We start from the raw sequence: 26,057 nt of genomic DNA on the forward strand, positions 1-26,057 counted from the left end.
TCATCCGAGATTATTAAGGGGATTTTTTTTCTGATATTCATTCCGCAGTTCCTTCGAGGATTCCTATCCAAATTCTTTCAGGGTTTCTGTAAGGGATTTCATCATTTTTTTTTGCCCGGGCTTCCTTCAAGGGTTTCTCTCGGGATATTTTTTTTACATACTTTACCTTGGTTACCGTTCTTCCGTCATTCCAACAAGGATCTCTTCAGTGAATCCTCCTGGGGTACTTTTCAGGAATTTCCTTCAGGATTTTCTTCCAGATTCCTTTAGAAATTTCCACGAAGAATCCTTTATCTCTTTTCCCGGGATTCCATTACGAATTTCTCGCAGAATTCCTACCGGAATTCCTTCCGGGATTCTTTTAAGAAATTTCTCCCGAGATTCCTTCGGAGATTCGTCCTGGATTTTTTAATTGATTATTATTACAACCTAGCTTTATTAGGGAGATTTTTAGCCCGAGGCTGGTTCATCTCCACCGATTCCTCCTTGGGTTTCTCCAGATTATCTCCAGACAATCTACAACATTTTTCCAAATATAGAAGAACAGAAGTCTTTTATCGTGTAACAAGCCAGATCGTGTAAGGGGCAGGACAGTGTCAAAAAATAAAAAATACAGAGAATCCTTAAAATTATGGACTGACCATTTTTCACACTTTTTGATTAAGACCATTATTTTTTTCCTGGGTTGTAACCCTTTGATGAACCCCCTGCCAACTCAAAGCGTGACGCAATTCTTGGAAGTTCCCTCAATGTAGGACAGTACGAGAAAGAAAAATAAATTTTTAACTATTCTTCGGAATAGTTCCTTGGAATTCCCTGAGACCTCTTCAAACACACCTGAAAACTTTCTAAAATCTCTTGACACACCCCTGAAATATTCATGAAACCTCCAGAATACCCTGAAAACTCACTGAGACGCCCTTGAAACCACCAGAAATGCTAAGAAAAACCCCTAACACTCCTCTGAAACTCCCTGAAATGGCCCCAACAACCCCCTGAAACCCCTGTTGAAGACACCCTCCCCTCCCTCCAGTAACGCTACCAAACTCTCCGAAACAAGCAAAACCGACGAAACTCTGTATAATGCTCCTTAAATCTGTTGAAAGTGCTCTAGGAACCCCCAATGCAGCTCCTGGAACCCTCTGAAAAAACCCCTGTAACGGCCCTAGAATCCACCAAAAGCCCCTGTCAACCCAACGAAACCATCCAAATTACTTGCAAATATGGAAAGCTTAAGGATTTCAGGGGGGTTTAAAAGGGTACCAGGGAGTTTTCGAAGGGAAGATCCCGAAAACACTTGGAAAGTCCCTGAAATCCCGTGAAACGCCAGTCACTCTCTTCGGCATGCCTTGGGATACTCTTGAAGCCCCATGAAACCATCTGAAACACTCCTGAACCTCCCTGGAGTGCGCCATCCCGCTTCGTTCCTGCCAGCCTCTTTTGAAGCCATCTCAAATATTCAGAAGTAGAAGTCTCGCGAACATAGTATTTGAAGTGCTGACTTGATTTATGCACAAAAGGCCCTATTTTGTTTCAGGCCATTTTTTGGCATGTGCACTACTATTTTAAAGAATGTCATTCAGGTGAATTCGTGGTTGTCGGAACATTTTAGAAGGTTTTCATGGGCATACAATGACGATTTCAAACACGTTAAAAGAGGTTTCAGGAGGGTTTTAGAGAGTTTTAGGAAGCTTCAAGCTGTTTCTCGGGTGTTTTACAAGATTTCAGATGGTTTGCAGGGGCGCTGAGGTGAATCCCCCTCCGCAAAATGCCTTTGATCCCCTGAAATCGCTTGAAATATACTGAAAACCCGCTTAAACCTCCTGAATTCTCCTGAGACTCTGGAATCGCTTCTTAAAAGCCTAAAGCTTGATGAAATCCCCTAGTACCACCTGAGAGTCCCTGAAACGTCTCCGTAAGCACCTGGAATCTCCTGAAAAGCCCACAAACAACCCTGAATACTACCTGAAATACCCTGAGACCATCATAAACGCCTTAAAACCTCCTGTAGCGTCTCTGAAACCCCTAAAACGTTTAGAAACGCCCCCACGGTGCTTCATTTACCGTTATTATCAAAAAAAAAATATACCATCAAAACCTGAAACGCCAATCTCTTTCTTCATCATTCCTACACCTCTGGACAAATTTTTTAAAAAATCGTTAGACGAAATTTTGAGTTACGCCCTTTTAAAGGGCCTAACCCCTAAAAAATCAAGGTTTCTATAGAAAAACATCATATTTTATAACAGAAGCATGTTTCTGCCATCAAAATTTGAAACGCCATTCTCTTTCTTTATCATTTCTACACCTCTGGACAAATTTTGAAAATAATCGTTAGACGAATTTTTGAGTTACGCCCTTTTAAAGGGCCTAACCCCTAAAAAATGAGGGGTTCTATAGAAAAACATCATATTTCATAACAGAAGCATGCTTCTGCCATCAAAATTTGAAACGCCATTCTCTTTCTTTATCATTCCTACACCTCTGGATAAATTTTGAAAGTTATCGTTGGACGAAATTTTGAGTTACGCCCTTTTAAAGGGCCTTACCCCTAAAAAAATAGGGGTTTCTATAGAATACCATCATATTCCATAACAGAAGTATGCTCCAAAGTCCAAAATAACGAACAGTATCATTAATAATGCTACAATTTGATACTATGTACTAATATTGAATGCATTGTGTATAAAAATTAGCCATAACGCCAGTAAAAGGGAAGTATTCTTTAACCTGTAGGATACGGACGTTGTTGGCTTCATTTACTATTATAGCCAGAACAATGTACAATGAAAAACATAAACGACAGTTCATTTACTTTTTCATTTATATAGTTAATGCACACCCATAAACTGAATTTAAAAATAATGTTGGTCAAATTCTCCAGTTACGCCCACTTGAAGGTCATAAGTACTTATAGTAGAATTATTATAAAACTTAGTTTCATTTAATCACGTTTATTCTTCGGTAACGTAGTTTAGCAGATAAATATAGAACTTTCATTACAATTGATCATCTCAATCCTTAGTTTTGTATGTTTATTAATTGAAAACAGCATTCACCAAAAAATCTAACGAATGAGATAGGCACATGCCATCGCTTGTTTTGTCTTTAAAAAAGCAATACAAAAAACTTACATCCCACGCTATGAATGGCAATTGATACAAACATGATTGCTCCCTACATGTTTGAAAATACTTCCCTTATATTAGCGTAATGGCCAATTTGTATACAAACATCAATACAAATAGCCAATATTAGCGCATAGTATCAAATTGTAGCATTATTAATAATACGTTTTATTATTTGGGACTTCAAGGCATGCTTTTGTTATGAAATATGATAATTTTCTAAAGAAACCCTGATTTTTTAGGGGCTTGGCCCTTTAAAAGGGCGTAGTCTAACGATTATTTTAAAAATTTGTTCAGAAGTGTAGGAATGATAAAGAAGGAGCATGGCGTTTCAGGTTTTGATGGCAGAAGCATGCTTCTGTTATGAAATATGATGGTATTCTATAAAACACCTATTTTTAGGGGTAAGGCCCTTTAAAAGGGCGTAACTCAAAATTTCGTCTAACGATTATTTTAAAAATTTATCCAGATGTGTAGGAATGATAAAGAAAGAGAATGGCGTTTCAAATTTTGTTGGAAGAAGCATGCTTCTGTTATGAAATATGATGATTTTCTATAGAAACTCTCATTTTTTAGGGGTTAGGCCCTTTAAAAGGGCGTAACTCAAAAATTCGTCTAACGATTATTTTCAAAATTTGTCCAGAGGTGTAGAAATGATAAAGAAAGAGAATGGCGTTTCAAATTTTGATGGCAGAAACATGCTTCTGTTATAAAAAATGATGTTTTTCTATAGAAACACTGATTTTTTAGGGGTTAGGCCCTTTAAAAGGGCGTAACTCAAAATTTCGTCTAACGATTTTTTTAAAAATTTGTCCAGAGGTGTAGGAATGATGAAGAAAGAGAATGGCGTTTCAGGTTTTGATGGTATATTTTTTTTGATAATAACGGTAAATGAAGCACCGTGGCCCCTGAAAGTCCCCTAAAGCACTCTGAGATCGCTCAAAACCCTAAGACTTTAGCACTCTTAGACCTTTAACGTTTTGAAGAATCAGGGTGTTGAGCAATTTGAGAGTGCTTCCGGGGCGTTTCTGTACGTTTTTGGGATTTTAGAGACGCTACAGGAGTGGTCAGATGGGTCTCAGGGGATTTTAAAGCGTTTATGGATATCCCAGGGAATTTTAGAGGGTTTTCAGGGTAGTTTTTGAGCTTTTCAGGGGATTCCAGGGGTTTTCGGAGGTGGTACCATGAAAATTTCATTGTGCCTCAGGGGGTTTCATGGGTTTTCAGAAGCGATTACATAATCTTAGGGGGTTTGAGCAGGTTTTCAGGATTTTTCAAGTGGTTTCAGGGAGTTTTCGGAAGTCTCAGGGAGTCTCCTGAAAACCCTGAAATGCCCCTACAAACCTCCCAATATCCTATGGAATGGCCATGAAACCCCCTAAAACCTCCTTCTAAACATGCCAATCTGGTAACGTCCCCGAAACACGCCTGAAACCACCTAGAGCCCCAAAAAATGCCTGTGGCCCTCCCTTAAATCGTCCACCCCTCCCTCCTCGAAGCTCCTGGAAATTTCTTTAGTCCCATTTCAAACCCCTGGAACCAAACCTTATCTCGCTAACTAAGAGTCCTGATTTGAAACAATTTAATGCATGGCATACGTTCAGAACTTAAGGGCCCATATAGCCGTGGCGGTAAACGCACGGGTATTCAGCATGACCATGCTGAGGGTGACGGGTTCGATTCCCGGTCAGTCCAGGATCTTTTCGTAAAGGAAATTTCCTTGACTTCCTTGGGCATAGAGTATCTTCGTGCCTGCCACGCGATATACGCATGCAAAATGGTCATTGGCAGAGGAAGCTCTCAGTTAATAACTGTGGAAGTGCTCATAGAACACTAAGCTGAGAAGCAGGCTTTGTCCCAATCAGGACGTTACGCCAAGAAGAGAGAGAGAGAGAGACGTTCAGAACTGAATACTACATTTTTATGGTATAAACAAGCTCTAATGTTTTCTACTCCGTACGGACTGTACGAAGCTTTCATCTTCTTTTTATTCTGTTTCGTATGTCTCACTTGGTGTACAGTACATTCTCAGCAGAAGCTACTCACTGTAGCGACAGCGAGTTATTTCACATGGTGGATAACGGCGCACTCTTATACCCCTTGCCATTGATAGTAGTACAAAAACTCCGCATATCGTTTCGATCCACATTCATTTCAGTCATCACATTCTCTTTGTGCAGCCTTTGTTCGATACGTTGGATTTGTTTCTCTTTTCAATACTCTTGTCACCATGCCCTTCTTCTTCTATTTGGCGTAACGTCCCTACTAGAGCAAAGCCTGCTTCTTAGCTGTGAGTTTATTGGGTTAATAACAGAAAGCTTCCTTTGTCAATGATCATTTTGCATGTTGAATATCGTGTGACAGCTACGATGATACTAAAACCGCTGAAATCTTCTGAGGTTCCATGAAATTCCCGGTACCACCTGAGAACCCCTGAAGCGTCTTCGAAACCCTTAAAACCCCCTGAAATCCTCGGAGACCCATCGTTAAACGCCATTTTTAACCGCTTGGGAATCCCTCTGAAGCTTCCTGTAGCGTTCTTGTAATGACTTTTCGAACCCTCTAAGCAGAATACCCTCTTCGAATGAGTGTAATCAGTTTCGTACCTTTTAATTCCGCCCTATGTTGCTTATCCTTTGACAGATACGCGTATTTCGACTACCACTTGTAATCTTCCTCAGTGTCAGTTATCCACTGAGTGGAGCAACATAGGGCGGAATTAAAAGGTACGAAACTGATTACACTCATTCGAAGAGGGTATTCTGCTTAGAGGGTTCGAAAAGTCGGTACAAGAACGCTACAGGAAGCTTCAGAGGGATTCCCAAGCGGTTAAAAATGGCGTTTAACGATGGGTCTCCGGGGATTTCAGGGGGTTATTTGGCATAACGCCGTTTGGCATAATGCCATTTGGCATAAAGGCCATTTGGCATAATACGAAAAACAGCCTCCTTGGTAAGAATGTGCATAGTCCTCGTTATGTCAAATGGCCATTATGCCAAATGGCCAAAAGGCATTACGCCACACAGCATTATGCCAAATGGCATTATGCCAAATGGAGTAGATCCCCTGCACCACTAGCATTCGACTAAGAAGCTGTCTGTAGGTTTTCAAACTGAACTGTTTTGTATGGAAGTCAACCACTGTGTGTACTACATTTCGGCCAGTACTGTACATGGATAAAGTAGATATACCTTCCAATATCCGCAAGCCGCGGAGAGGTTGCTTGGGACGAAAACGGGTTTTCCTGCTCGGAGTTTAGCTCCGTTGGTTGGTTGGTCGGAGCAGCAAAAAAGAAACCCTAAGCGTAAGCAAATGAAAAGTCCCATAAATCAATCCTCTCTGCCCGGTCACCTTCTACCTCCCCCCTCCGAGAGGTGCGGAGACGCATTTCTTCCTGCGCGAAAAGAGGGAAGGCGTTCTAATTCAATTTAATTTATTCGCGTGGAGCTCTCTACAACCAAGCAGTGAGTTTGTTTGGTTGTGTGTTTGGGTGGGGTGGTGGTACGATTACTACAGTTAGCTTGTTGCACTTTCCTCCTTCTAAATGCGATCGATGGATACCTCCTAGTGGTGTGGTGGTAATGGAATGGCTTGCCGCGTAAAGTCGGTGCAAGGTCAGCCGATTGCCCCCTCCCGACGATTGAGGGAACACAGTGAAACTAAATACCGTGGAAAATCTGGTGCCATCGGATTATGTTTGGGTGGTCTGTGTGCAGATTAAAATTAATTCTCGTTTGGGATACTTCCGATTGCAACATGGGAACAATTTAGTGGTTTCGAACTTAATAAATCAAAAATATGCCAATCTCACCAATTTTGAGAGTTTTGTTTCAAACTGGTTAATTAATGTTATTTTTTCTTTCTATTTCAGGTATGTACTGGATGATGAAACAATTGTTCGACTTTAAATAACAGTAAGACAGTGTACATGCAGTGGTTGCATACTTGCAGGCGTTTTAGCGGCTCCATCTAGTTGTGAAACCCTAGAAAACGCAAATTCAGTAAACTTTCAACTGTTTCCCTATAAAACTTGTCATTTGTAGATGGGATCCAATCGACTTCCTTATTTTGTAACAAAATAAGGATGGAATCCAATCGACTTTCTCATTTTGTAACAAAATTTCTCTCTGAAAACCCATCAACCATCGACATCAACGGCCAAACCCCTCGAAGCCAAACGTTCAAATTAAAAGTGATATTTCCATTCGAAGAATAATTCCATCGGTATACCTACCATCATCGCATGGTCGGACCAACCAACTGCCGGTGCCGGACGAACAAAATTGGGACTGAATTTGCGTTGGAATGATGAGGCCCGCAGCCGTCGGCCTGGATCCCGACCGAAATGCCGGGAATTCCTTTGCGTTGCTGCGTTGCGAGTTTCCACGACTGTAGGCCCCTCCCAGTTCGGTTTGGTTCGGTTTTTCGTGTCATCAGGAGGTGAACTGAATGCGACCAAGATGGAAGGTGGGGATTAAGGTAGAAATCGTTCGTTGGTCGCGAAGTTCTCTTTATTTTGGGAAGTGGAAGAACACCACAGTCATCACCCGATTGGATGATTTGATTTCTTTATTTCTCGAGGACTGGTCTAAAGTAGGTACTGGAGGATCAATATCAATTCTAATCAATTTGAGCCTGGCAGACACAGAAAACGTGACAAAATGGGAGTGGAATTTTCTTTGAGTCTAGTTTTTTTCCCCCGGCGAGTATTGTTTGGAGAAGTGAAGGACCTAACTGGTAATGGAATGGCATATAAATTCCTTGGTGTGGCAGTGCGTCGTCGTACTGGACGGACAGTCACCCTTCTCGATAAAGAAATGAGGAGAAAAGTGGATTAAATGTGGGTCAATAACTCAACAAGATGAATGGGTGAATGGAACTGCTGGGGACTGGGTGGTATTAGGAATCCTCCAATTGCTGAATATCATTTACATTGGGGTAACGTCCAAAGAATAGACTTGCAAATATAACAAAAATATAATTTTTTGCGCTTCTCAGGCTTCTTAGTAGAATTAGGAATTGCTACCTATGTCAAAAATCTTCCAGAATTTCATCAAAAACTCCTTTCAAGAAACTTTTAAGAAATTCTGCCAGAAATGCCTTCGGAGATTTCATTGACAATTTCTGCAGGAATTGTTTCAAGGATTCCTTAAGAAAGTTTACAAAGATTCCCCAAAACAAACTTTCATGAATTTTCTCAGAAACTCCTCCATAGATTCTTTCAGAATTCCGTACGAGAAATCTTTCATAAATCACGGATTTCTTTAGAAATGCTCTCCGTGATTGCTTCAGGTGTGAATAGCTGACAATCAAGTTTAAATAAAGATACCTTCAGAAAATCAAAAGTTCCGAAATCTTCTAGAAGTTCGTCCAAGGATTTCTTTGGAAAATCTTCCATGGACTTTTTCAGAAATATTTCCAAAATTTCTTTGAGATATTCTTCCTGGGATTTCTTTAAAAAATCATGTAGATTTTCCAGATACCTGAAATTAATTCATACATTTTCCAAAGATTTTTTAAAGAAATCTTTATTGGATTCCTTCCAAAATTGCTTCATTGATACCTTCATATAATACTCCAGGAGCTCAAACCTACCAAGGTTTCTTTCAGAAATTTTACAATTAATTGAAAATAATTTCTGCAGATGTCTTAAGAATTACTCCAAGAATTCTTTTTGGAAGATTTTCATGGATTCCTTCTGAAACATCGCCTGGTATTGCTTCAGAAATTATTCTAGGATTTTGTTTCCAGAATTTTCTATAGGGATTCCTTCAGAAATTCTTATAGGTATTTCTTCAAGAAATCCAGAGATTTGTTCAGGAATTGCTCTAGGGATTCCAATGAAAATCCTAGCAGGAATTTGTCCAAGAATATCATCAGAGATTCATTTAGAAAATCTTGCAGAAATTCCTCCGGAGATTCTACTATTATTAATTTCAATGATTCAGGTAGGATTCCTGCAGGAGTTCATTTTGAGATTCTTTCAGGATTTCCTCCACACATTCCGCCAAGTTTTTCCTCAGATATTTCTCCAGAATTTCCTTTAAGGGTAATTCCGAGAATATCTCCTCGGACTCTACAAAATCTTCCAAATCTTCCTCAAAATTCCTCAATAACCTTTCTTGGGAATTCCACCACGTGTTTCCCGAATAGTTTCTCCAGGAAGTTCTACAAAAAATCCCCCTGTTTTTCCTCAGAATTTCCTCAAGTTTTCTCTAGAGATATGTTCAAGTGTACTTCTTCGGCATTCTTCTGGGATTTTTCTGGAGATATCACCAGAAACTTTTTCAGGGGTTTTTTTTTTCAGAAATTCCTGTGCAGATTTCTTCGGAAATTCCTTTAGAGATTTCATCAAAAATATGAAACTCGTTCTTAGTTTTAGAGATTTCTTCAGGAATTTCAGCGAAGAATGGGATTTTTCACAGATACCTGCAGGAATTGTTTTAGATATTTCTCCTATGCTTTTTTTTCGGAAGCTCTTTCCGGAAGCGCTCCAAAAATACTGGAAAAATTCTTGAAAAATAAAAATTAATGAAAGAATTTCTAATGAAATTCCTGGCTGAATGCCTGAAGGAATTCCTTATACATCTGCTGAAGATTCCCAGAAAAAATTCTTGAACATTTCTGAAATTATTGTTATAAAAATTTCTGGATGAAGATGAGATTACTCCTTAATTCATATTACAAAAATATGAGAAACTTATGGAGGAAGCAATTGCCAGGAAAAATAGCTTGACAATTTTCTGGAGAAACTCATGAAGAAATAGGTGGTGGAGTTGTAATGTCTTTGAAAATGTCTTTGAAAATCCCGACTATGCAGACAGAAAAAAAAACAGAAAATGGAGGAATTCTTTAGAGAAACGCTGAATTTATTTTTAATTTTAATTTGATTTGATTTAAGGAATTCTGGATAAAATGTACTTTTTCAAGGAATCTTTGAAGGAACCCTCTGCAGGTGTTTATAGAAGAATATTTTGAATAATTCCAAAAAAAAAACGTCATAGCATGGATTCTGAAAGAATCTGCTAGAACCTCTAAGACAAGCTTTTGAGAAATTGCTGAAGAATTACTGGAAAAAATATGAAAGAATCCATGAAGAAAGGTCTGCATAAATCCTAAGCAATCTTTGGGGGAACTTCTGGAGAAATCCCAAAAGGCTCTTTCAGAAAAACCTCTTGAGAATTTTCTTCAGGATTTTCTAAAGAAATGACTGAGATAATCCCTGAATACATTAAAGAACCTACAATTATTTCTGAAACAGTTCATGGAAAAAAATATGAATTTCTAAAGAATAACCCGTGAGCAGTTTCTAAAAATAAATCTCGTAATGTTTATGAAAATAATTCTCCTAAAATTTCTACTTTTGAAGAAGCTTTTGCAGCAATTCCTGGAGAAGCCTCTGAAAAATTCGCAGAAAAATTTCTTGAGAAACTTCTACAAGAGTACCAGGGAAAATCCCAAAGAAAAACTCCTGGAGGAAAATTCCTAGAGGGATTCCTTCAGAAAATTTTAAAGAAATTAATGAAGGAATACATAAACAACTTTCTGTAGCAATTAATGAAGGAGTTTCCTAAAGGAACCCTGAAATAATTCCAGGAGGAAGTGCTAAAGGAAATCCTGTGAAGAAGACTCAAGGAAAATTCCTGAAGGAATTCCTGAAAGAATTTCTGGAGGAATCCCTGCAGAAATTGCCAAAGAAATACTTGGATCGGAATACAATCTAATGGGGTATCTGAAGAAACCTTTGGAGAAATTCTTACTGAAATCATTTCTGGGAAATCCTGAGAGTCTTCTTTTCATAATAAAAAAAAATAAGTCCTGAAAGAATTCCTATAGGAATTTCAGGTGCAATATTGAAGTCATTTCTAACGAGGCGTACCAGTATAAGGAACGCTGATATTTGGAATTACGAGCTCTGATTTTATTACGATAGCACTGACCTTGATCGAATTAAGTTGTTTTTAGCGCCAGTAGGTGGACTCAAGGTAAGTTTAACTTCTAGGGGTGGGGATCATAAGAGTATCCAAGGACTCCCTGGAGTACAGGCCATTTTGGATCGACAAACACTGTGATCATTTGAAGCATTATGACCTAAGATCATGATCGTGTGGCTTCGTCCAACTATGTCCTGTCAACAAGTGGAAACAATGACTGTCTAGGGTGTCCATAAACTTCTTTAAGTTTGGGTAATCAAATCTACATGGGAATTTCAATTGCGTTTACAAAGGAATTACGTAGGTTTCGGGGGCGTTTTAAAGGCATTTCGGAGCGTTTTAAGGGGGTTTCAGAGTCGTTTCAGTGGGGGGAAGGTTCTGGGGTTCTAATGGGTTTCAGGGGCATTTCAAATAGATTACGGAAGTTTGAAGGTCCTTTCAATGAGATTATGGAGGTTTTAGGAGCAGTTCAAGGTACTGCAGGAACGTTCCAGGGGTTTTTCTGGAGGGGTCTCAAAAGTTTAAGGGCTCTTATGGGCATTTGATAAGGATTACGGGGATTTTAGGAGCGTTTCAATAGTATAAAATGATCCCTCGCGTTCCTTCCCAGGACGATGGCCGGACGTTGGCCTGGCTTCGCCTCATGAAGCCTCGGTGGTTGAGCTGGACTAGCCTCCGCTAGCAGCAACCTGACAACTCTTTGAGACTGTTGTTCAGACAACTCCGTTGCTCTGAATAACTCCAAGAAAAATAATTCTCAACAACTCTTCTGGTGGAATCGGGGATGGTTCATATGTGCGGTGGATGAATGTCAAACACTGGAGAACTTCTAATCTACACTACTGTATTGTCCATTTTCCCTTCGATCGCTTAACTTTAACTTTGATGTTCACTCTTCGGCGGCTCGCGTTCAACTGATACTGCCGCCACGATGTGAACTATATTTCTAGCCTTTATCCTACTCGAGCACCCGCCCCCCCTGGAATGGCCCTAACATACCCTGATGCGCACCTGAGACTCCCTGAAACATCCCTGAGACCCCATGGATCTACCATGAAATTCCATTGGATCTCATGAGATGCCCCTTAAACGGCCACGCGAGAACTCCGTACACGCCAAATTTTTGGAAATGCTTCCAGCACAAAAAAAAATCAGCAAAATAAATTGATGAATTTCAGCAATATTTTTGCTGAATTTCAGCACAATGTTGCTGATCAACTGTCAAAATTGCTGGATGGTTCAGCAAGTTGAAAAATAATTGCTAATACTCAGTAAATTGCTATTGCTGAATGAGATCAGCACAAAAAAAAATCAGCAAAATTTGCTGAATACCAGCAAACAAAATTTGCAGTGTACACCCCTGGGACCCCATTAAAATGCCCTTATGATCTCTTGGCACCCCGTAAAACGTGCCTGAAACCCTCAACAACTCCTCTGGAACCCCTTAGACTTCTTGATGCGTCCCTGAGATCCCATGGAAACCCTTGAGACGACCCTGAGACCACCTTTAACCCCATGAACGTCAAATTTAATGAAGTCTTATTAATGATTTTTTGTCGCATTGGCCATATTTCGGAATTTCACGCTGCCTGATTGACCTGCGATTTTTTAAAGTGCTCCTACTGCAGTTTCTTCTGAGATATTTACCAGGAATTACATCAAAGAAGTTAGATTCTTAGATTTCTTGAACAACTCTGGGTTTCTTCAAGTAGTTCCTACCAGAAATTCTCCGGGAGTTACGGTGGGCGTCTTGAGTCTTGGAAGGAACTTATGGAGCAACTCACAACAAAGTGCAAGAGACGCCATCTGGACATAATATCAGAAGAAATTGTTGGAGGGATTCCAGGGGGAATTCCTGTGCAAATCACACAAAGACTTTACCTGCCGATCCTTTTGGAATTCCTTCAATATTTTTTGTGGGATTTTTTTCATGAATTGTGTTCTGGGTTCTGGCTCCACAGATTTTCTCTTGGATTATTGAGGTAAATCCTTCTGAGTTTCCTGAATGAGTTCTTTTTTGGATTTTCCAAGAATTTTTATGGCTATTCCTCCTAGAGAAATGTGTTCTAGGACATCTTCGAAAATTCTGTCTGGGATTCTGAAATTCCTTCAGAAGTTTCTTCTTTGAATCCTCAAGAAGTTCTATCTCAGATTCCTCAAGGAGTTTTGGGATCCTACAAGCAGTTCCTTCTGAGATTTCTTGGACCAATTCTTGGTATTTTTTGTTAAACACTTGGCAAATTATCCTTTTTAAATAAATTTCAAGGTTGTAGAGGAAATAATAGAAGATATGAGTGGCTATCACGAGCAGGAGAAAATAGCTGAAGAATACCAAACTCAGGTAAGGAAAACCAAATACCTACAACCTAAACGAGGTATTAAGAAGCCCTACATAAGAGGTAAAATTCCTAAAATAATAACTGGTGTATATTCTGTGCATAACACGTGAATAATGACCTCAGGTATGACAATACCTGCATAATAATTGGCGAACAATTGTACGACTAACAAATAGCAATTTTTCCATAATTCAATAATACCTCACGCAGTCCTCAACAGTGTTGAGAAAAGTCATCGCTGAAGCATACAAACTAACAGTAGCAACGGTTCTTGTTGTCTTCATTGCTGCGCCACATAACAAGTACGTCTCACAAGACGAGAGATTTCGTCATGCAACAAAAAAGTTGTAACGCTGTCGAATCTGGCACAGTCAATATTTTGTTCGTCACAATGCATTATAGTCATGCTACATTAAACTGATGAAGAATCGCGAAAGTTTTCGTAAGATACAATTTTGTTTCGTCATCGTCACACTTCAGCTGTTGCTCGAAGAAATACGATTTGTTCTAGTTGTTCCATCCAAACTAAGAAGCTGTAAACAATATGATATGATTTGACAATAGTTAACTTTTAATTTTCGTTGTAACACTCTCAGAATATAATCCTCGTGTAAAAAAATCGAAAATGGATTTTCCGACATGCGCAAATTAGTGTTATTTACCTAATACCTAATAATTTGGTCCAGGCATATTGCGCTGATTGGCAAATCACATCAGCAATCCACCGCACTACGTCCAACGTTAGCCATCCTATTGCATCACGTTGAGACCAGCTCGCTGACGATGACGTAGTATACGGTCTGGGTCAAAAATGGAGATAATGCTAAAGGAGGGCTAACCTTCCGTACCTCGCGCGGTTGGTCACCTCCGTCAGCACCACGCTAATGCTGAGTACAAAAAACGAGATTTTTTCAACATGTTGTACAAAATACAACAGCGCGATCACCCGAGGGTTAATGGGGATTACGCATTTGTGCCATGATTTGTACTCTAAGAAATTCGTAATATATATTTATATTCATTCACCGAAATTATTTATCGCTATGGATCTTTGCACGAGCTGACTAATTTGATATGCCCTGTTTACCGAAAAAGTAAGCGTTCTCAAGGCCAATAAAGATGAAAGGGAAGCGCATCTAAATGCATTTTTGACTCGCATTTCCACAAATCTTATAATCCTCGCAGAAATATGAAAATGCTACTCCACGTTTACCACAAGTAAGCAAACAATTAAAAACATTTAAGCATTAAGCATTGAGCATTGAGAATCTGTAAACTATTTTGATGACGAAATCCGTGTTTTTTATGTTTCCGAGACAGCCATTGCGGCGGCCATTTTTGTTTCCTTCATAGGGTATCGCGCCACTTGGGCGGTGGCTTCTATATTCGTCTGTTTTCCACTATAACTCAGTCAATTTTGAACCAATTGACTTGAAATGTTGTACACGGGTAGATACTATACCTATCTCACCACATTTCAAAATTTGTGTCAATTGGTTCAAATTTGACTGAGTTATAGTGGAAAACAGACGAATATAGAAGCCACCGCCCAAGTGGCGCGATTCCAAATATACTATATTAACAATATAGGTCACTCTTGCGATTTTTTGGCGACACCTTTTTAGTGAATGTGGCGCCACCAAGCGTCAGAAGAGGTACTACTACACACTAAGTGCATGCGCTATCCGAATGACGTTTATTCTGTCGAACTGTCATTGCATGGTGGGGATGCCCATTTCTTCTGAAATAATCGATTAAACATTAATCGATTTTTTTTCAACTACTCAAATAAGAACAAATTTTATTCTCTCTTCTTGAACAATTTCTGGCGTATATTATCGTCGCAGCACCAAATCGAAGTCGCGACTCGTGCGAATGCGAAGTTGCAGATGAGAAGTAAATTTGAACCAATAAACGTTCATAACAGACTAAAACACAGACGACCCAAATCGAACTTTCCGTTAGCGAGTTATGAACGGTATTTTGTCCGGAAATTACACAGGAATTTCCTTTAACAATTGCACAAGAGATCCCTTTAAGAATTGCACAAGAGATCCCTTTAAGAATTGCACCCTGGATTTTTTTTTCTCCAAGATTCCTCCTGAAGCTCTTGGGGGATTCCTCCTAGAAATTATTCTGGAGTTTGTTTAGGAACTCCTCCGGAATTGCTCAGGGAAAGCGTTCCAGCGTTCCTCCAACATTTTTTTTTAATCTGGGATTACATATCTCCATGAATAAAACGCAATCAGTGAAGTACTTTGTAGTATAATGATTTGTATAATGAGAAAGTAAATTCTCCGTTACTGCAGTTACCGTTTAACTGCAATAATGATAACAAAAAACAAGGGTTTTATGACTGCTTGTGTGATTTGATGCTGTTTGAGCAAAACTTTGGGTAACTGTGTTGTTGTATTCTCATTTAATGCAACTCCAACAACATATTTCCCCAAAGTTTCGCTCAAGCAGCATCAAAATAGGCTAAGAATCATAATACCCATTATAGATAGTAGAGTAAACTGTTACTCTACTATCTATAGAGTACTGCAAGCACCTGATCTAACCTCACTTTGTTTGACAGTTCAGCGAGCTTGTTTACAAGGTGCTAGAATTTTTAACGTCCGGCGAAATTTAAATTTATGTTTTCCGCCCCGAAAACATTATGATACGGAAATATCGATTATATTCAACTCCACTAGTACAAAACCAATCGTCTAATTACCGTTTCACTGAAATTGTATTGAAAAACAGTTTTGCCGGAACTCCGCCAGAGACTAAGTCCATGTAAACAAGCTCGGTGAACTGTCATTGCACGGCTTCGTGACGTCATCTTGCAGTATCCTATAATACCCATGAGTTTGCACCGTTTCAATGCAGAAAAGGAGAGTTTAGCATCTCACCATACAAAAAACCAACTTATTACTACAAATCTAGTATTCACTTATTTCTTCTGGGAATCTAGGAAAAAAGTACTTCTGAAAACATTCCAAATTTATAGAAGTCTCGGAAGGAATCACGAAAATAATTCCTGGAGGATTTCTGATACTTCAAAAAGGGAACTTCTGAAGGAATCCTGGAAAGATCCCTCAAAAATATTATCGCGTATAAAATCGCGTTGGAGATTTACAAAGTCACTTCGGAAATTCTACGAAATTTCAAAAGAAATTCCTTGAAAAATCCCAGAAGACTCGGTGGAAATCCTAAAAGGACGGAGTGATTTCCACAAGGAACTTTTGGAGGAATACTCGTAGAAATCCCGGTTGAAATTCCCAGATGGAGGTTTTTTAAGGAACTCTTGGATAAATCATTAAAACAACTTCTGGTTGTTCTTGGAAAATTTTGGAGGAATTCCAGAAGAACTCCCGGAGGTATTCGTAAAAAAAACTGCTGAGGGAATCATTGAAGGAGCTGAGCTTCTGCAGGAATCCAAGAAAAAACTCCAAGAAACTTCTATAAGAAAATCCTATGAGGAACTTCTTGACGGATCCTAGAAGAGAATTCTTGAGGATTCCTAGAATTAATTCTTGAAGGAACATCAGAAGAAACTGCTGGAGTAATTTCAGTAGGAACTCCTGGGAGATCCTCGAAGGAACCTCTGGAGAAATTTAAGAAAAAAAAACTTTAAATCAATCTCTGAAGGCACTCCTGGAGGAATTTTACAAAGAGCTTCTGAATGAATCTCAGAAAAAAAAACTAGAAGGAAACCAAGGGGAATAACATATCCTTTTCTAATCGGAAAATCCGTATACATCCGTGCCTAACCGTTACTAACCGCTGCGAATTGAGCCGCGGGTGCAGTTAGACGCGATTAACGACGGTTAGCAACGGATAAACAACAACGGATTTTTCCGGTTAGCTACAGAAAAGAGCAAACTGAGAAGGAACTTCCGTTGGAAAATCAGAAGGAATTCAGAAGGAACATCTGAAGGAATGCCTGACTAAATTTATGGAGGATTATCACTCTGCAGCAGGTGAATTTGTTAGAATATTTTTACTAACTGAAGTTCACCCACAAACCCATGACTGTATATTTAAAAATAATGAGCTTTGAAGGATTTCGCGACGATCGTGTAAATTTTCAATCTTTGACAACACAATTATCACACATTCAACAACAAAGGAAACCGATTAGTCCGGAATTAACAACCAGTATTCGAATAAACTCACAGTTCACTTCGGAAGAACAACAAAATTAATCGAAATTAAATCTGACGGGTTCTATTCTCAGGTCCGGTCCCGGAGCTCATTTTTTATAAGCACTCAAACGTTGAAATTTCGTGCATCTGTCCATTAGCTTGTGCACCCTTGGATTCAATGTCTTGCACTCTCCCACAAGAAATTTGACGTGCATTTGGTTGGTGATCTTCCGTATTTTTGTAAGCTATCCAATCCGATGTATGTATGTCAACATGGACATTAAGAAAGATGATATTAAAAGCCTTTGTTAAAGAAAAATAGTATCCACCAGCGCAAAATATAAGTGAAAATTTTAAATTTCGAAGTGAAACGATTTCGGTGGCGTTAATGAGGAAGCATTCAAATTCTTCTACAGATGTATTCGTAGATGTCATCTTATGAAATATAGCGCATTTAGTTTACCACTGGACTATCGCACGAGTTTTCATGAATGTGAAAACGTAAATTAAAGTGCGCGATTGAAACAAATTAACTCGGTGTGTTCAGAGCACTTATTCAGCATAAATCAAAGAAATAGTGCGCTGAAGATATCAACTGGATTTGATGCATTAACGTTTTAGCACTTATAAAGACTTTTATTAACGTTTTCGCACTTAAAAAGACTGAGTGCGCCGTCCAGTGGTGAACTAAATGCGCAACATTATTTTGTTTGTGTATATTGTAAATCGATTATTTATTAATCGATTTTTTGGAACAGAAAACTTTGGCACCCCTAACATCTTTTTTCAGAAATGTCACCTTACACGGTAAACAAAAAATGATCAAAATACAATTATTGACTTTTTCTGACAACAGGTGGTGCTGTAATCATTCGTAAACGGCGTCTCCATGTCGTTGTATGTGAAAACACGAAGTGACCTATATTGTTAATATAGTATATTTGGCGATTCCCTATATGCCATTAACAGCAAATCATACGGGTGAACACGTGCGTTGGAACCGAAAATTTTCAGGATTTGTATAGCCATACAGGAATGAAGTCAGTAGGCCATGAGAAACAATTCACATAACAAAAGAAGAGCATTCGTAAAAAAGTGACATTCGCCTCTCAGACATGGAGCGATGAAGCGTACTTCCGATCCTGACTACTGTCCATCAAGAAATTTATTTTAAATTTATCTAAACGACCTGAAAGTGTTGAAAAGTAATTTGACGGAGCTTGGGTGAAGATAAATGAAGCCAAGACAGTTCAGGAAATACTCTGATAACGGTAATAGCAGTAATCATTTGTAGTATTGCATATACATTTTCTTTGCATTTTACACTTTTTGCATGTTTCTCTTTTCGACTTCCTTATGACCCTGCTCACTATGCTCAAGCTATTCCTAGTACGTAATTCAAGTAACGATTTTTATCCTTTTGCGACTTTTCAAATCCTCTAGTAAAATTTACTATAGAATTTTAGTGAAATAAGTTTTTTAGGGAACTGGAACATTCTAGTCAGTTTTCCACTATATCTTAGTCAATTTAGAATCAATTTTGTGTACGCAGTTAGATACATACGTTCAATATCTAATCGTTCATAAAAATTTAAGTCAATTTGATGAGTTATAGTGAAAAAGAGTCCAAAAAAGCAGTCACTGCCAGTGGTTTGGCACACATTAAATTCAACTCGCTGTTGCATATACTTCACAGATACGCGTATTTTGACAACCATATGCAGTCTGCAAATTTGCAGTTATTTACTTCCCTGTCACATGAATCATTATCCATTCTCCTCTGATAGATAATAAGCATTAGCAGGCAGAGTTGCAAGGTAAACAAATCAATTTACTCAAACCAAAGTGATCAATAGGTATTCTGCACTTCTGCAGCGTACCAGCAAAGTCAGTCTAAGCTAGTTGAACTAAGCGTAAAAAATACGTTCCTATAAGTATATGTCATTGAATTACGCATTTCCCACTCCACTGGACCCCTTTCGCAGTTAGTATAAGTGCGGAATCGTGAATAAAACCGTGGTTTTACGTCAAATCACGTCGGTGCCTTCTACGCACTTATTCATCTTCTTGTAATGCATAAGTACGCAGAAGAAACCCGCACGATTCGATGCAAAACTGCAGTTTTATTCACGATTCTTCACTTATGCCAACTGCAAAAAGGGTCCAGTGGAACGGGAAATGCGCAATAACGCAAGATTCGCTACTGGTTTACATAAACTTAAATGCAACGATTTGTAACAATACCAAGTCAAAACCATTTGCCAATCCAAATCTGTCCCAATTATAAAATTGAGCGTAAGCTTACCCTAGGGTACCTACACACTAATGAAATGGTTGGTCAAACCTGGCCACTTAATCGATCAACTCTCTTAGGCCACGAGCACACGGGGTCAAATATTTAACAATCAATGAACTAATGAGTAAACATCTGTTTGACACTAATGCAAATTTGATCGAGTCAAAGCAGATGTTTGATCACTGTTTTCTTTTTGGTCAAATAGTTGATCCTTTGTACTAGCGGCGTTGGGCTTGTGCTATGTTTGATTTCGTAAATCGGAGCGAGTTGGTCGTTTGCACCACAATGTTTGACCAACCATTTGACGATAACGGCTGCTGCAGCTGAACCGAAAATGGTTTTGCAACAGCCTCAGAAAAAACGATCCTCATATAAAAAAAACTTACATTCTCACGTTTGAATTAGACGCAGTTTATCCAACATTTTCTTATTATTTGTAATACCTAGTAGTAGTAAAAAGGCCTTTGATGCAGATGTAGCTCTTTCTTTCTGTATTAAAAGTAAACAAACGAATTTAGAAACTTCCGTTTTGCAAAATGCACATTTAAGATCAACTTTTATTAGTAAGGAAATAAAATTCATAAAACATAACAAATGCTCAAAAATATCAATGTTCCAATTTTCTTCTTAAGTTTCAGATGTATCATTGAAGGCAGCTTTCCAGTCATACATGGACGGTATGATCTTTTCAAAAATGTCCTTGTTGAGTTTAATCATCAAAATGTTTTCCAAGGCTTCATCCGACAGTCCTGTGCGCAAATCCGATAGAACTAGTGCGAGCGCACTAAATGATCGTTCAACCGATACTTGACTGGATGGTCCGGAGAGTACTGCCATGGAAACTTCAAACAGCTCCGGGTGGCTGTGCTTCCTAGCGATCCAATGATTCCACACGTCATAGTGATGAGGTTGCCTATTTTCGATGTTAAGATGATGAAGCTGCTGTTGGAATGAGGAAGCCATTGAGGTCGATGCCGTTGGCTCCGAGCTTCCAAACAATTGTGTGATGTAATCGTCCATTTCATCCACCTTCGAGGCGTTGCTGTTATTCGCTACTCCTGAAGACGTTGATGGCTGGGGTTCATTCGTCGGTTGTCGAATCTTGTTGATCCTGTCCCAAACGTTTAGAATGAATTTCTGAAAATAATTGGTATTTATTGGATTATTTCTAACTATAATTTTTTTCAGAAATGGAAACCTACCTGTACAGATTCCCTTTCGTCTGCTGAAGCAAACACGTTTGATCCAGGAAAATTGAACCGTGGGTCCAGGAGAAGGGCAGCAAGAAAAAGTTTGTTTTCCTGGAGCTTTTTCAGTCGGCTTTTAAGCGCCTGTGCTAAATTGAAGCACAACGGGTTGCTCTTGTTACTCTCAACAGATCGTATTGCTTGCAACCAATGCATGTAAAAGTCACTGAGTGTGACGTGTTTTAGTTGTAGCTCCATCGTCAATTTATGTACAGGAGAAAACGCTCCAACGAAGTCTTTCATGAACTTCCAGTCGTCATCGGTGATATCTGTAAATAAATTCCTAACTAGTTACTAATAGGACTTTAAATAAATCACGTTAACATTTAGAACGGAGATGAAGGGTGCTGTTGTTTACGAATTTGTTTTAAGCTAAAACTGCGAGACGGTCAAATTTTGGTTTATGTGGTTTAACAAGTCTAGACAAACATTTGAAAAGGACGTAACAGCCATTGCGAATTTCTGCTTCTCCCGTCCCCCCTAGGCTTATCCCCCATTATTCATGAAATCTTTTACCAGTAACAGATAGATCTGGCTCCCCTCTATCTGTTAACGGGAAAAGTTTGCATAAAATATTGAAATACGCCCAGGAGAGACGGAACAAGTGAGAATTTGTAATGGTTGTTCCGCCCTTTTCAAATGTTAGTCTAGAAGTAAGTTACCCACTCAATCTAACCATTGTTCGTTAGTGTTACTACTACGAAATGAAATGATTTAATAAAAACAGGGACTCCAACCAGTAACTTACCAATTTCCTTGTAGTCTTCACCCAACTCTTTGTAAAATTGTTCTTGCTGAACAATCGATTCTATCATCTTATATTTATTTCCCCATCTGGTAGGGCACCAGAAAGGAGCCTTGGTGGCTTGTTTGTGCTCGAAGAATAGGGTGTACTTAGTTTTCCGTGTCTCTTTCACAAGGTCGGTGATCCGTCGAATGTTAGGGTCGTTCTTTTTAACGATATCACCGACAGCCAATTGAAGCGTGTGGCTTGCGCACCGGGTGAGGCATAGCAAAGGCTCGAACTCTGCACTAAGTGAATCCAATAATTCGGCCTCCTTATCGTCACAGGTGGTCGTTTCATCCTCCAAGGAGGTTTCTGGGGACATTCCGAGGATTTCAGCATCTTTCTGCAACATTTTATCTGCTGCAATCATGTTGGCTCCATTGTCAGTGGTTACTGACAAAATTTGATCAATGGAGACCTCGAACCATTCCAGAATCTCAAGAATCCTTTCCTTGAGGAACTTAGCGGTCTGACTCTGCTTAACTTCGATCATTCCTACAAATACGGCAAAATTTGAGAGAGAATATATAGATAGGACAAATTTATGGGTTTAATAATTACCAAGTGTACGTATGACCACCGCCCCTTGCTTCTCGTACTGCACATTTATGCCGAGTATGTGCCTAGAATGTCGTGAAGCGGAATCAATGGCCAGATGGATTAATTTCCCGCACAATTCCGTTTTGATCGCTTGTTTTATTTTCTCCGCGGCGACACTAACGTGCACTTTGATGTTCTGACGGTTAATTTTAATGTTCAGTGCTTCCGAAATCGGGTCCAACAAAAGTCGCAGCCCTTCCCATTCCATACTCGAGAAAGGAAGATGATGCAGAGCAATCAACTTGAGGCACGCTTCCAGCAGGATTTGTCGATTTATTGGAATGGGGATCTTTGGCACAATTCGTGCTTTCTTCGCTGGAGGCTTTCTCGTTAACTCGTGAATAGCAGCTTCTTCCGGGTGCTGTGATCGGAAATGCCGCAGAAAATTCGTCACATCATATTTTTCTTGGTGATAATTACACCCACTTATTCTGTCGATGGCACAGTACACTTTATTGTCCACTTTTTTGATCAGATCCGTAATTACAGACGAATACGTAAAGCTCCGCTTCTTTCCGGCCATGATTTCGGATTTTGTTGTTGTTTTTCGTCTCTGCGGGTGAAACACTGATTTGGAAATGACAGATATTCGTCGCGCTTGTATCACCTGCATGCGATGCGACAAGATCGACGTGACGACATATGTTGGATATGCGAGACATGTTCAGTATTCAAGTCATGGCAATTCAATGTTGCGAAGAAAAAACTAAGGTTATCGTCGTCACTTGTAGCTGCTGGACTATCGTCATGCCTCGTATGTAACATGACGAAAATGGCAAAATGAAGCATCAATCAAATCGACGACGACGATTATTTTGTCATAGTCGGCTTCATATGACGAGAATAACTTTTGTCAGCCCTGCTCAACACCAAACCAATAACTCGTTAAGGTATTTATCAATACCAACGAAATACCAAAATAAGTTATTTTCAATACCTGGGTAACCGACCAATACCTTGTTTTGGTATGCTACAGTTATGTGTCAGTTATTCATTCCTGCTCGGGTAGAAGATTTCAAGGTGATGCCATGCGGTTTATCATAAGGATTTAAGGAGGATTTAGGGTTTTCATGGAAGTTTCGAGGGGATTTCTAAAGCGTTTCAAAGCATTTCAGGGGTTGGAGCTTTGGTGGGATCAGGGAGCTTCAGGCAAGTTCAAGAACAATTTCAGAGAGATTTCAAGGCAATAGTGATTCAAGGGGTTTAAGAGAAGTTTCTAGAATTATCAGAGACAGATTTAGGACAGATTCAAGGCGTTTTGACCAGAGTTGATGTACACGTCAAATAGTCCCATGTACGGGAGCCACATTGCAAGAGAGCTCCCAGGAGCATAGATAGAAAGTTGTGCCTCAGTCTTGAGCTTCGTCTCATGTGCTGATTAAATTGGAAAATTTCACGACATAAACTTTCTAAACGAACGAGAATTGAAACCTTAACATTTGCATTAAGAGTCCCTAGTCGTATCCCGACTAGAAAATTGTAACAAAAATATAACATAATCCTAGCAAACTATGATATTTATAACTAATTGTGATATAATCATGTTCAACATCCTTGGTGTTTTCAAAATATTATAACTCAATAATATCACATTATGTTATAAATGTTGAATGATAACACATTGTATAATAATTTAGTTTTGAGTCTTAGACATTTGGAAGTTTGCCGGGTACAGCTAGTTTGATATAATTTTGTAATATTGTTTTCCAAACCTCGAAGACTCAAAACCCAATTATAATACAATGAGTTATCAAACAACATTTATAACACAATGTGATATAATTGAGTTACATTATTTTGAAAACATCAAGGATTGACAGATCTCCTGCTCGTTTGGAACAGGAATTTGTATGGGTTTGACAGATGACCGCTGTTCCAATTTTGACATTGACGCCACTCTAAGTTAAAGTCACTCTACCTACTCCGTACGTGGACAACACTGTCAGTGCCAATTAGCACATATCTTTTTGCCGTTTAGTTTACTTCAATGAAATAGTAACTCGACGCTACGTTGTTCTTCCTCCACTCTTTAGTTACACCGCACTTTTACGTAATTGGCATAAGCAGCACCAACTTGAAAAATGGCAAAAAGAAAGGGAAACATACTCGTTCGGTTCGCCCTTCCACAGCACATGTGTGGTGGGTAGGTGCCCAACTAACTTGTTGTAAGTAAGCAAGCATCGTATGAGTGTGCTGATGATGGATGCTCGTTGTTCAATTCATTGGGGTTGACGAAGCACAGAGCGGAGACAGACGACACAGGCGGAAGGGAGCAGCGCGCGGTAGATTGTGACGTGTCTGTGTATCGAGTTAAGTGTGTAATTATCACTTGTATAAACACCGTATAAGTAAATAATTTGTCGATGAGCTGATGGGAAGGGAAGTATAGGGGATAGACACTACTGCCACCGCCGCGCCGATCGAAACTGTTTGCAAGAAAGTATAAGCTACTACCTATGAGGAGAAGCGTTTCTTCTATCTCTGTTTGCTTTGGATGGAGAAGGCGTGAGCAGGCAAGCAGTAAGCCATGAGCTTAATCGTTGCCGGTTTAATGAGTGGGGATGGATTAGTGGACAACAACAGTGTGCTGTTTGCACAGGTTGGGGGTTGGGGGTGCTTTCTGTTCAGTCATTCAGTTGAGCTGAATGCTGTGAAAAATTGTTACAAATATTTCTTTTTGTTTTCTGACTAGGAACATACGAAAAATTTCAATCGTAGTGTTCTGCAATAACTAAAAATGTTTTCCTTTTTAATGAAATGTCATGATGTTGAATACTATTTCTCGAGTTAGATAGCAATTGTTTTTCTTCTCAAGGTTTATACCTAGTAGTTCACTCTAACTATACTGATCTAAGAAATCTGTTTTTGGGATTGCACAGCCAGTGAAAAAGTTGTCGAATCACGAGCCCGACAGATGAGTTAGAACGACAATCGTACCCGTAGCGGTGTAATAACTCTGTAGAAAGTCCATCATTGAAATTTCGAACCTTTCTCCAAAAATACCTTAATAAAATTTCCAACAGTTCCTGTAAAACTCTGAGAAATCTAACCAAATCATGCTTCTAAATCGGTAATTAGGATTTAATATTCTGCATTTTTTTTTTGAATTCCTGCAGATATTTTTTGGAATTCCAGAAAGTTCTTCTAAGAATCTTCAAGGAATTCTTCCGGAAATGTCTCCCGAACTATTTTTTTCAATAAGTTCATCCTGGAGTTTCTTCTGCAATTTTTTAGGAGTTTCATTTTTTGGGCTCCCTCCAGAAATGTCTTCTGAGATTTCTCCTGAAGATCTTTCTGAATTTCCCCAAAGACTTCTTTTAGGAGTTTCAACTGGATTCCCTCCTAAACATCCTGTTCGGATTTTTTTTTCATTAATTGAACAAATTTGAGATTCTTCTAAATTTTACTTCTAAAATTCCAACAGATGGTCCTCTTGATAAGTCTCTAGCTGTTTTGTTATGATTTCTAATGAACTGAAATTCCTCTAAATTTGTGAGTCTTGCTTAGATTCCAAAACCGAACTTTCGGAGAAATACCAGAATGTACTATTGAAGGAATTCCAGATCTTCTTGAACTTCTTGAATTTCTTCAGC

The 26,057-nt window shown here is 39.1% G+C and overlaps 2 protein-coding genes across 2 annotated transcripts in view; one reads left to right on the forward strand and one right to left on the reverse strand.

Moving 5' to 3' along the window:
* Window positions 1–26,057, forward strand: part of LOC109428436 (protein scalloped) — a 542,518-nt gene that overhangs the window by 26,464 nt on the left and 489,997 nt on the right. The window lies entirely within an intron of this gene.
* On the reverse strand, window positions 17,256–24,911 carry LOC115270469 (uncharacterized). The gene is made up of 4 exons (XM_062844289.1): window positions 22,426–24,911; window positions 21,826–22,359; window positions 21,033–21,346; window positions 17,256–20,967 (listed from the first exon to the last, which is right to left on the reverse strand). Exons 1-4 carry the CDS (start codon window positions 23,075–23,077, stop codon window positions 20,458–20,460), a joined length of 2,010 nt encoding a protein of 669 aa, XP_062700273.1. The 5' UTR covers window positions 23,078–24,911; the 3' UTR covers window positions 17,256–20,457.

This window comes from Aedes albopictus, chromosome 1 (assembly GCF_035046485.1).
Source record: "Aedes albopictus strain Foshan chromosome 1, AalbF5, whole genome shotgun sequence".
Taxonomy (NCBI): domain Eukaryota; kingdom Metazoa; phylum Arthropoda; class Insecta; order Diptera; family Culicidae; genus Aedes; species Aedes albopictus.

What these genes read in the sequence shown, in the direction of transcription:
- LOC115270469 (XM_062844289.1), bottom strand. Translation starts at nt 23,077, where the DNA reads ATGCAGGTGATACAAGCGCGACGAATATCTGTCATTTCCAAATCAGTG. An exon ending in GGTGGTCATACGTACACTTG is followed by an intron (nt 22,360 to 22,425) that starts GTAATTATTAAA and finishes CCGTATTTGTAG; the next exon opens with GAATGATCGAAGTTAAGCAG. An exon ending in ACGAAAGGGAATCTGTACAG is followed by an intron (nt 20,968 to 21,032) that starts GTAGGTTTCCAT and finishes AATTATTTTCAG; the next exon opens with AAATTCATTCTAAACGTTTG.